At 37.5% G+C, this 13,112-nt stretch overlaps 1 protein-coding gene across 7 annotated transcripts in view; it reads left to right on the top strand.

The window, feature by feature from the left end:
- LOC126259290 (FH1/FH2 domain-containing protein 3) overlaps positions 1 to 12,907 on the top strand; it is a 690,456-nt gene extending 677,549 nt beyond the window's left edge. For 6 of the 7 annotated variants that reach the window (XM_049955939.1, XM_049955941.1, XM_049955938.1 and 3 more), the window contains one exon: positions 12,195 to 12,907. In XM_049955939.1, coding sequence (XP_049811896.1) covers positions 12,195 to 12,268 — 74 coding nt within the window. In that variant the 3' untranslated portion in view covers positions 12,269 to 12,907. The remainder of the gene's footprint in view (positions 1 to 12,194) is intronic. The other variant, XR_007546495.1, reaches the window with a different exon arrangement.
- Positions 12,908 to 13,112: the final 205 nt, after the last annotated feature.

The following is a 13,112-nucleotide window of genomic DNA, read 5'->3' as shown; positions in this document are numbered from 1 at the left end:
GCACAGATAAATATCTGTTTTGTAATCTCATGCCATCTTTATAATTTCTTACCTCCATGTCACTTACAGGCACTTTCATACCTCAGTGTATATGAAGTGGCAAACAAACAGCAATACTACACGTAAATATTTATCATCCCTTACTTACAGATCTTTTCTTTCCTGGAATATGTGGGAAATGTATGTTTTCATAAATAGCCAGCCTCACCTACTGTCCTCACGTATAATTACCTCTCCAGCTTGAAAACAAGCACACTGTCTGAGCCAACCATAAAATAACTGATTCCTAAACACAACAAGAGGTTATATTTCTTATCATTCAGTCTTAGCTGGGAATGCAATGCTCCAACCAACTTGTCTATTAGGAAAATAATCAAATCATGCCTCGAAATGAGATACTCCATAACTTTTTATCACACTAACAACCTCAGTACCATCCTGGTTAGATCCTATGCTTTTCCTAACACTGTTTCCTTGCCTTGAGGTTCATATCCTTGTGACTAACACCAAACCAAATTTCTACTCCTATCACTCTCTGTTCCAGCTCCAAAATTTGTAGTGCAATTACATTAACATTAGACTCTCACAATCAGTCCCATTATCTCAGAAATTTACAATTGAGACTTTGATTACAATATGCACATTGTTTTCAGACTCATTTAGACTGAATGTCATTCTAATCACTAGTTTCATTTATATTTTCTCCTCTTCATTTCTTGTGTGTTTCCTCATCCCCTCTCCCTCTGATTTTATTATTTATTTTTCCACTGTATAGGAATTTCTCCTTTGCATTCCTCTCTTTGAAAGAAAACCTCCAGAACTTGTCATTTCTTCGTCTTCTTCATTTTGTTACCCTTCCAATCTATCTGACTGATGTCTACTCTGCCTCCAGCATCTGACTTCTCAGGGTTTCAACTCTTGTTTGCGTGCTATTGTTCCATTGGTCATATACCTGTCATACTATCTCATTGAGTTTACTTTTATTTGGTTGACTATCCTATTTCATTCTTAATTAGATTTATTTCCTCCAGTCCTTTCCTCTGTCTTCTCCATCTGTTTCATCAAGGAACTTCTGGTTCTGAGAGCTCAAGTGGTTGTGGTTTTTTTGTTTGTACTTACGTCTATTCTTGCCTAGTAAGTATTTTTTCTATTTATTAAGGTCACAAGAAGACATATGTTTAGTCTTTATATTGTGTAATTTCAAAATCATAGTTCTAACAAAATTCTTTTTTTCTTTTCCTTTTTGCTCTGCAGAGTCAGCAAAAGGTAAACAGACTGCAGGCTATATCTCATTTTGTTACAATATTAACTTTTTGTCTGTACATGGTAATTATAAATATTTCTTTGAGATTAGGTTTTCTGTACCAAAAACACAGTTTTGTTTCTCTTCACTCAAACAAGTTTTATGACAGTGTTATGTCATTGCCTGAGAATATGCTATTTATTCAATTGCATTTTAGTGTGACACTGATGAAACAGTACATTGTTTTAACTTACTCACTGTATAGTAATGCAATAGAATAAATAATGTAGCCACCAGAACAATAGTGAAATATTTTTAGGTCAAGAGAAACAAAATTATATTTTCTAAAAGACAGGCATGATCTCCAAAAATGTTTATTAGCAAATAATACTCAAGTAGGCCACACTTACATCTACTCACAGTGACAGAAATTCAAAAGTAAATCTACCATAAAATAGCTCTCACATTCTTAGTCCATTTGAAGTATGTTATGATATTCAGCTTTCATCAGTGCTAGTGTTTCCATTACTCACAGTAACTACTGAAATCCTCCTGTGTGCCTTGTTTCACACACACAATACCTGCCAATCTCTCATGATAAATAATGGTGATGCCATTCCAATAAAGTGACCTAAGTTCATCCTCTTAGTATCACTGAGGCTTCCATTCACATAAGTGCATATTGATATGACCGACCCATATGCATCATAATACATTACTTTGAATGCCTGATAGACAAAATGCTGCTCTTAATATGCTCTTCATTACAAAATTAAGTTTCTGTATGTCCACAATTCTGATATTATAGTTCAATAACGGCTTAACAAATAGTTGTTGTTCACCTTCCTAATACTTTGTGAGAGAACAAAGAAAAATTTTGCACTTCATATGTCTACCCGCCCCCCATGAACCATGGACCTTGCCGTTGGTGGGGAGGCTTGCGTGCCTCAGCGATACAGATAGCCGTACCGTAGGTGCAACCACAACAGAGGGGTATCTGTTGAGAGGCCAGACAAACGTGTGGTTCCTGAAGAGGGGCAGCAGCCTTTTCAGTAGTTGCAAGGGCAACAGTCTGGATGATTGACTGATCCGGCCTTGTAACAATAACCAAAACAGCCTTGCTGTGCTGGTACTGCGAATGGCTGAAAGCAAGGGGAAACTACGGCCATAATTTTTCCCGAGGGCATGCAGCTTTACTGTATGATTAAATGATGATGGCGTCCTCTTGGGTAAAATATTCCAGAGGTAAAATAGTCCCCCATTCGGATCTCCAGGCGGGGACTACTCAAGAGGATGTCGTTATCAGGAGAAAGAAAACATGTTCTACGAATCGGAGCGTGGAATGTCCTATCACTTAATCGGGCAGGTAGGTTAGAAAATTTAAAAAGGGAAATGGATAGGTTAAAGTTAGATATAGTGGGAATTAGTGAAGTTCGGTGGCAGGAGGAACAAGACTTCTGGTCAGGTGACTACAGGGGTATAAACACAAAATCAATTAGGGGTAATGCAGGAGTAGGTTTAATAATGAATAGGAAAATAGGAATGCGGGTAAGCTACTACAAACAGCATAGTGAACGCATTATTGTGGCCAAGATAGATACGAAGCCCACACCTACTACAGTAGTACAAGTTTATATACCAACTAGCTATGCAGATGACAAAGAAATTGAAGAAATGTATGATGAAATAAAATAAATTATTCAGATAGTGAAGGGTGACGAAAATTTAATAGTCATGGGTGACTGGAATTCGGTAGTAGGAAAAGGGAGAGAAGGAAATGTAGTAGGTGAATATGGATTGGGGCTACGAAATGAAAGAGGAAGCTGCCTGGTAGAATTTTGCACAGAGCACAACTTAATCATAGCTAACACTTGGTTTAAGAATCATGAAAGAAGGTTGTATACATGGGAGAACCCTGGAGATACTAAAAGGTATCAGATAGAGATACTAAAAGGTATCAGATAGATTATATAATGGTAAGACAGAGATTTAGGAACCAGGTTTTAAATTGTAAGACATTTCCAGGGGCAGATGTGGACTCTGACCACAATCTATTGGTTATGACCTGTAGATTAAAACTGAAGAAACTGCAAAAAGGTGGGAACTTAAGGAGATGGACCTGGATAAACTGAAAGAACCAGAGGTTGTACAGAGTTTCAGGGAGAGCATAAAGGAACAATTGACAGGAATGGGGGAAAGAAATACAGTAGAAGAAGAATGGGTAGCTCTGAGGGATGAAGTAGTGAAGGCGGCAGAGGATCAAGTAGGTAAAAAGACGAGGGCTAGTAGAAATCCTTCGGTAACAGAAGAAATATTGAATTTAATTGATGAAAGGAGAAAGTATAAAAATGCAGTAAATGAAGCAGGCAAAAAGGAATACAAACGTCTCAAAAATTAGATCGACAGGAAGTGCAAAATGGCTAAGCAGGGATGGCTAGAGGACAAATGTAAGGATGTAGAGGCTTATCTCACTAGGGGTAAGATAGATACTGCCTACAGGAAAATTAAAGAGACCTTTAGAGATAAGAGAACCACTTGTATGAATATCAAGAGCTCAGATGGAAACCCAGTTCTAAGCAAAGAAGGGAAAGCAGAAAGGAGGAAGGAGTATATAGAGGGTCTATACAAGGGCGATGTACTTGAGGACAATATTATGGAAATGGAAGAGGATGTAGATGAAGATGAAATGGGAGATACGATACTGCGTGAAGAGTTTGACAGAGCACTGAAAGACCTGAGTCGAAACAGGGCCCCCGGAGTAGACAACATTCCATTGGAACTACTGACGGCCTTGGGAGAGCCAGTCCTGACAAAACTCTACCATCTGGTGAGCAAGATGTATGAAACAGGCGAAATACCCTCAGACTTCAAGAAGAACATAATAATTCCAATCCCAAAGAAAGCAGGTGTTGACAGATGTGAAAATTACCGAACTATCAGTTTAATAAGCCACAGCTGCAAAATACTAACACGAATTCTTTACAGACGAATGGAAGAACTAGTAGAAGCCGACCTCGGGGAAGATCAGTTTGGATTCCGTAGAAATACTGGAACACGTGAGGCAATACTGACCTTATGACTTATCTTAGAAGAAAGATTAAGGAAAGGCAAACCTACGTTTCTAGCATTTTTAGACTTAGAGAAAGCTTTTGACAGTGTTGACTGGAATACTCTCTTTCAAATTCTAAAGGTGGTAGGGGTAAAATACAGGGAGCGAAAGGCTATTTACAATTTGTACAGAAACCAGATGGCAGTTATAAGAGTCGAGGGACACGAAAGGGAAGCAGTTGTTGGGAAGGGAGTAAGACAGGGTTGTACCCTCTCCCCGATGTTATTCAATCTGTATATTGAGCAAGCAGTAAAGTAAACAAAAGAAAAATTCGGAGTAGGTATTAAAATCCATGGAGAAGAAATAAAAACTTTGAGGTTCACCGATGACATTGTAATTCTGTCAGAGACAGCAAAGGACTTGCAAGAGCAGTTGAATGGAATGGATAGCGTCTTGAAAGGAGGATACAAGATGAACATCAACAAAAGCAAAATGAGGATAATGGAATGTAGTCGAATTAAGTCGGGTGATGCTGAGGGAATTAGATTAGGAAATGAGACACTTAAAGTAGTAAAGGAGTTTTTCTATTTGGGGATCAAAATAACTGATGATGGTCGAAGTAGAGAGGATATAAAATGTAGACTGGCAATGGCAAGGAAAGCGTTTCTGAAGAAGAGAAATTTGTTAACATCAAGTATAGATTTAAGTGTCACGAAGTCATTTCTGAAAGTATTTGTATGGAGTGTAGCCATGTATGGAAGTGAAACATGGACGTTGAATAGTTTGGACAAGAAGAGAATAGAAGCTTTCAAAATGTGGTGCTACAGAAGAATGCTGAAGATTAGATGGGTAGATCACATAACTAATGAGGAAGTATTGAATAGGATTGGGGAGAAGAGAAGTTTGTGGCACAACTTGACCAGAAGAAGGGATCGGTTCGTAGGACATGTTCTGAGGCATCAAGGGATCACCAATTTAGTATTGGAAGGCAGCGTGGAGGGTAAAAATCGTAGAGGGAGACCAATAGATGTATACACTAAGCAGATTCAGAATGATGTAGGTTGCAGTAGGTACTGGGAGATGAAGAAGCTTGCATGGAGAGCTGCATCAAACCAGTCTCAGGACTGAAGACCACAACAACAACAACATGTCTACCCGTATCTCAACAATGTTTTATGTCATCAGTCCATTAGAAAATTCAATGAAATGGAATATTTTGGATGTAATATTGTTATGAGGAATCTAATATTATTTCTTTACTCTGACAGCAAGATATTGATGATCTACCTTAATAATTCAAGTGGACTAACCACAAATTAATTAATTCGTAAATCAGTTGCCATTATAAAACTAAAATTTAGTAAACTCTGTGAGAAAGCTGGGATCCATCTAGTAAACAGTTGTCATCTAGTGTTTTTGGTATCTTCCTTAGTGTGAGGCATGTTGTATCACTTGTGGGATCCAGTATGCAAAAATTTCTCAGATTCCTCTTCTTTCTTTTATCTCTTGTCTTCTGAATTAAAATCATCATTCCTTGGTTGATCGGATGTGCAGTTTTAGCAGAATATGTTAAGTCTGTTTTTGTTTGCTAAGTCTGTTTTCATTTTCCCTTGTAATAAAAAATTTTCTAATGTTAGGTGTTTAGAGAAAATAACTAAATAAAAACAGAAAACGAGAGTTTATACAGAGGCTCTAGAATATCCCAAATCAGGAACTGCAGCAGGCATCTGCAAAATAAGGGAAAAAACATATGATTGATCTTTTCATAACTAATGTAGTTCGTACTTTTGGAGTCATGAAAGCTGCAGGAAAAGAAAGGGTGGCAAATTACGGGCACAGTACCAAGCTCCAAGTCAAAAGAAATAATCAGTTTCAACAAGTAAAGTGCTTCAAACTAAGAATGTTTTGCCATACTGTGTGATGATACAGTAGTAGAAATATGAAAGTCAAGTAGAGTGAAGTCAGGAAACATGTAGGTAAACTAAAATAAGAAAATAGAAATACATATATAAGACTTATAAAAATAAACAAAATGCATGTCATTAACAATAACGGAGATGGTAGTAGACTTCATCTTAAAGGAAGGAGAAAGAATGGGAGAAGTGCTGAAAAATAAAATACAAGAACAGTTGATTTAAAAAGTTACCAAGAGAGTTGTTACAAGATAAAGATGACAGGATGACTAATGTGCGTGCACATACCAATGCAGATCACAGGGTGTGTTAATAGCAGAAGAATATAGCAACAGGGAAAATTATTGGGACTTTATAGATTTGAGGAAATATGGAGGAAGAAAATGAAGTAAGGCTGAAAGCAAGTATTAAACTATTTTACAAAATGTGCTGAATGTTCAGATGATGGTTTTCCACAGTTGACTTTCCTAAAGAGGGCACTGAGAAAGACTTTGTTAACATAATAAGAGCTTCTTTTATCAAAAAGCATACAGCTGTATATGGCTGCTGGGAAAACCTAATTTTTTGTTCTTCAATGGAGGTTTTTCTCCATTGCAAATGAAGAAATGAGAAGAAGTAACAAGGTAGAAACAAATCCCTTACAATGGTGGGGTAGGAAAGAGACTTCCTGAACTCGTGTCATATGCTTGAGAACCATAGGGGCTTCCAAAATGGTTCATGATTGCAACACACACTAGAAGCTGTTACCCAAGTGGCTGACTTGAGTGTGAAGAGCACACAATTTCTTTTTTTGTGACTCTCCATCAAATTCAGATAGTGTTAATTTCAGGAAACACCAAAGCATTAGTGTTAAGACCTGAAGAAATGCCAATACCCTCCCACACACACACACATAAACACAGATGAAATAATTAAAATCCTAGTGACCAACTGCAGAAGCGTTCACAGCACAGTCACAAATACTGAAGCAGTGCTAAAAAGCAGTATAGCTCATTTAAATTCTGAGAAAAACCTGATATTGACAGAAGTGATATTTCAGGGCATATAGAAAGGAGAGGCTAATGGGATATGGATATTGTGTATTTGTCATAGTAGACAAGAAACACAAATTCACTGAGATAGAAATTCAAACTGCTTGTAAGATTGTTTGGGCAAGATTCAATATCAAGGATGGGTATAAATTTGTAATTGCATCCTTCCACTGACCACCAGGTGCACCCACAGATGCAATTGAGAACTTGTGTAGATGGTAGGAGTGACAAAACTCCTGCAAAATAATACTAAAACCATTCCCTTGCATTGTATTTAATGGCAACAAATACACCTGGCCTCTATCAGAATGTCCATATTCAACCTGGTATGAGTGAATTGTAGCAATAATGATTACTAAAATACAGAGGACAGCTAAAACAAGTAAGAATTACATTTTCAGTAAGCTAGATAATGAGGCAACCTTGACATATCTCAAAGAGGCACTCAAAACATTTTTCTGTGGGCAGGAGTATGTTGAGGAACTGTGTCCCCAAGTTTAGAAGAACAACTGACTGAACACTGGATATATACTGTGCCTTTTAGAACAGTTGACAATGGGAGGCATCCTCCATGGTATACAATCACATTAAACAAACTTCGAAAGAAACAGGGACTAGTGTGTAATACATGTGAAACAAAACATTGGTTTGCAGATAAGGAGATGCTGAATGAAACATATTTGGCTGTCAAGAGAGCAATGCATAAAGTCTTCAGTCACTGCTGCAGAGAATATTATTGAAAGATCTTTCACTTTACCCAAAGAAACTCTGATCATATGAAAAGACCAGCAGCAGCACTAAATTTAGCTGTCCAGGCCCTCATGGATGACAAGCAAAATGAAAACAGGAATACTGAACACCTTTTTCAAATGTTGCTTAAAAAGGAATCTACAGAAGTACTGCCCCACTTTTAACTCTTGCAGCACTACAAAGACAATTGATACAGATATTAGTCAGTGGCATTGAGAAACAGCTGAAATCACTAAAATCAAACAAAATTCCAGGACTGGGTGGAATCCTTGTTGGAATCTTTACAGAACTGCTAGCTGAGTTAGCTATGCCCAGTGACCGGAAGAAAGCACAAGTCATATCTGTCTACAAGAAGGGTATCAAAAGTGATCTACAAAACTACTATCCAGTCTCATTTATATCCATCTGTTATAGAATCCTAGAATATATTCTGAGCTCAAACATAATGAGATAGCTTGAACATAATGACCTCTTCCATGCAAACTGGCAGGGAATCTGAAAAAATTCACACTTTTCTCACATGGCATTCTGAAAGCCATGGAACAAGTAAATCTGGTGGATGCAGTATTTCTTAACGTCTGCAAAGCATTTGACTCCATACCACACCCATGCTTCAATCATATCAAGTATCAAAACAAAATTTTTGGCTGGATTAAGTATTTCTTGTTACGTTGGACACCACATATTATCTTGGATTAAGAGTTATCAGTAGAAGTAGAATTAACTTCAGGTGTGTTCCTGGGAAGTGTATTTGGTTGCTAACTGACTAACTTTTTGCAGTAGATGCCTGTATCTATAATGAAATACTATCTGGAAAAAAACTGAACAAATATCAGTCATCCCCTGATAAGATTTCAAGGTGATGTTAAGATTGACAATTTACTTTAAATGTAGAGAAATGTAAAACTGTGCACTTCATAAAACAAAACAAAGAAAATTTATATCCAATGAGTACAACATCAATGAATCACAGCTGGAATCAGTCAACTCATACAAATACGTAGGTGTAACACATGGTACGGATATGAGATGGAAAGGTCACAAAGACCCAGTCATACGTAAAGCAAGCAGCAGGCTTTGATTCATTGCCAGAATACTGGGAAAATGTAGTCAGTCTAAAAATGAGATTGGTTACAAAATATTTGTGCATCCCAGCTTAGAATATTACTCAAGCAAAGCATGTGGGACCCTTACTGGGTATGACTAAGAGGGGTTATTGAGTATATTCAAGGAAGGGCAGAATGAAAGGTCATAAGTTTGTTTGACTCACGGGAGAGTGTAACAGCAGTGCTAAAAAACCTAAATTGTCATACAGCTGAAGGTAGACACTAACTGTTCCATGAAACTTACCAAGTGTGAAAAACCAGTTTTAAGTGAAGAATCCAGCCACAACATTTCACTCCTGTAGAACACCACTAAGACAAGCTTCAGCTAACTGCAGGACACACACAATCATTGAAGCAGTCGTTCTTCCCACAATTTGGCCCATGCATTTCACAGTCATCTACATAGTATGTCTTTAGATGTGGAGATTTTGTATATTTGTGAAAGAGTTCAAAGAATGTACGAAGGTTGGAACTTCAATAGTGGTAACTATTTATTTACAGCTTGTACAAAATAGATACCTGTTTCAAAGTTTTACTGACCTTCAAAATAGTCACCAGCATTGTGTATAACCCATTGCCAGCAATTTGGAAGTTGTAGGATACTCTTAGCAGTGCCAGCTGTGTTGACAGTTCGAGTGGCACCATCTGTTGCTCGACAAATTTGTAGCAGTTCTGAAGCGAACGCTGTGAAGTGTTTCCTTCAGTTTAGAAATCGAGTTGAACTCATGAGGGCTTAAGTTAAGGGAGTGCAGTAGGAGGTATAGCACTTAGTAGCCCCATCAGTCAAACAAATCAGTAACAGCTTGCACTGTATGTGCTTGAGCATTGTCCTGCAAAATGATGGTCAGGTCCTGCAGAAAGTGTCATCACTTCTGTCTCTAAGCTGGTCATAGGTTGTGTTCCAAAAATGAACAGCATAGAAACAGATGGTGACACGTTCTGCAGGACCTGACCATCATTTTGCAGGACAATACTCAAGCACATACAGTGCAAGCTGTTACTGATTTGTTTGACTGCCATCATTTTGCAGGACAATGCTCAAGCACATACAGTGCAAGCTGTTACTGATTTGTTTGACTGATGGGGCTATACCACCTACTGCACTCCCCTGACTTAAGCCGTCGTAAGTTGAACTTGATTTCTAAATGGAAGGAAACACTTTATGGCATTCACTTCAGAACTTCTAAAAATTCGTCGGGAAATAGACCTCACCGCTCGAACTGTCAACACAACTGGCACTGCTACGAGTATCCTACGACTTCAACATCGCTGGCAATGGGCTATACACAATGCTGGTGACTACTTTGAAGGTCAGTAAAACTTTGAAACACCTATCTGTTTTGTACGAGCTGTAAATAGATAGTTGCCATTATTGAAGTCCCAACCCTCATATATTTCCAGGTAGGTGGAAAAGAGTGAAGAAGTCTGTAATAAATTTTAGGAGTTTTCAATCAATATAATCTGTCTGAGATATATAATTTTAAGTCTGATGCTGCAAATAAAGGGTATTTAGCCCTGGGATAATAATGTAGAATATAAACTCCTTCAAACACATTCCTCATTTGCATTTTCAAACACTTTCTTCAGAAATTGTGTTTTGGATCCTCAGACCTTCTCCTTTCCTTAATTAATAGATTCTTGTAAATGTGTCACCGAGTTAAAGAGAAACAAAAATATGGGCTTTTCACTTCAACTTATAACAAAATGGAATGTAACTGGATAGATAAAAGATCTACTCACCAAGGAGTGGCAGGAGAACACACACAAAAAGTATCACATATGCAGGCTTTCAGAGCCAGTACTGTAGCTCCTTCACTTGGCAGGATTGAAGGGGAAGGAAAAGGGTGTAGGAGAAGGACTAGTGAGGTTTATGAAATACGGTAGAATTCAGAAAAGTCACTCAGTACTACAGGTCAGAGAAGACTTATCGGACAGGATGAGAAGGAAAGACCAATTGTTGGAGACTGGGCCAGATGAGATTTGAAAACCTGAGAGCTTAAAGGTAAAATACAGTGTAATATGCAAGACAGAGATTACTGGTAAAACATCATGCAAGAGTTAAAAAGAACAAAAAGTAGGTGCTTTGTATATGACAGAGGTGGGAGGGAGACAGCGGAAAATAGACAGGTCAGAAAATGGAAGATGTAGAACACTAAAATTGAGTGAAGAAAGAAACAGTTACTGAGAAGAAATGCTGAGACTGGAGAAATTAACATAAATTAAGGCCATGTGGATGGTGAGAACCAAGGACATGTAGCACCAATTCCCACCTGCGGAGTTCTGAAAAACTGGTGTCTGGGGGAAGAATCCAGATGGTACAAGTGGAGAAACAGGTACTGAGGTCATGACTGTGTTGTTGTAGTGCATGCTCTGCAACAGAATATTGTCTGATGCTAGTATACACCCTCTGCCTGTGCCCATTCACCCTAACCGATAATTTGATGATAGTCATGCCGATGTAACAGGCTGAACAGTGTTTATGTAACAGCTGCTATATGACGTGTTGTTTCACAGGTGCATTCACCCTTTGAGTGTATATATTTTTCTGGTACAGGTGGTGGTATGGGTCTGCATAAGTCAAATCTTTCAGTGGGGATGGTCTCAGGGGTAGGGGCCATAGATTTAAAGAGATGGGTGCAGGAGCAGCATAGGGTCTGACAACAAGGATATTACAGAGATTAGGATGACAAAAAGCTTTCTAGATGTGGTGGGCAAAATCTGAGACAAAATGGACCCCTTTTCCTAAACCTCATCAGTCCTTGTCCTTCACTCCTCTTCCTTCCCCTTCAATCCTTCTGCCAGAAGAAGGAGCCATTGGCTCCAGTTTGAATACATAATATCTTTTATATGTGTCTCCTCCTGCCGTTGCTTGGTGAGTAGGCTTTTTATGTGTCCAATTACTTATATTTTCAAAAATTGATTATTTTCATTATGACAAAATTGTGTGCTCTGAGTCAATATATATTGTTAGAAAATATTAATTAATTTATGGTGTATATAGAATAATTCTCTCTCTGTCTCTCTCTCTCTCTCTCTCTTGCATGCTTGTATCTGTTATAATTCTTTTAATGAATATTTACTGCATCTTCTTGTTTGTTTTAGTGCGAAGAACTCTTAAAAATGGTTTATCAGAAGAGGACAAGAAGCACCTCGCTGCATATATAAAAGGCTACTGAGTAGTTTCTCCTTGCTTGATAGACTGTGATACAATGTATGTGCATTATATGTGATATTTATGTAATTTCAATGGGGGATTACTAGTACCTCAGTGGCACGAAAGTTGGGAATTTTTATACCTGCTATGTACTGAAGGTGTGTTCCTAGTCTTTTTTATTCCAACTGGAAGTGTCATATGTTTAAAATGTAAAAGTACAAGCAATACAAAACTGTTGCATTTGTATAAATTTATTTTGTAAAAAATGTATACAAATTTGAGAAAAATTGTGTTTCTCATTTTATAACATAGTTTCAACATTTCAGTGTACATATGTATAGTGTGGTGAACAACTGATGAAAGTTTTTCACAAAGAAAGAAATTTTATGACTTTTGTAAGTGTGTGTTTTATGTATGAAATGGGTATGCTATTTAAAGTCAAGTTGTTAATAAAGTCCAAGAAAAAGCTGTCTCCAACTAATGGTGTAACAAATGCTTCAACAGAAAGTCATGAATTTTGTGGAATACTCATGCCTCTTTAAGGTCTTTCGCTGTTTTTTCATCACACAATAACAAATAAGCAGTGAAAGAAATTATTTCATATTAGTAGTTACACTTCTTAAAGACTAAACTATCTTGGAAAAAAATAACTGTAAAATACAGACAAAGATGGGCTGTTTCCTGTATGATTGTAAAAAAAAAAAAAAACTGAAACATCTAGGAATTATTCCCGGAGGAGGATTAAGAGATATTCTCAGCTGGACCAATAAAATGATGGTAAATTTACTGGGAAAATTTATGAAACAAATGAACATGTGGTGAGTGTTAGCTGTTCAACTATTTCTGAAAAAAAAATTATGAATGAT

The sequence above is a fragment of the Schistocerca nitens genome, chromosome 5, assembly GCF_023898315.1.
Source record: "Schistocerca nitens isolate TAMUIC-IGC-003100 chromosome 5, iqSchNite1.1, whole genome shotgun sequence".
NCBI classification, from domain to species: domain Eukaryota; kingdom Metazoa; phylum Arthropoda; class Insecta; order Orthoptera; family Acrididae; genus Schistocerca; species Schistocerca nitens.
The sequence above is the reverse complement of the archived record's forward strand: the minus strand, read 5'-3'. Positions and strand labels throughout refer to the sequence as shown.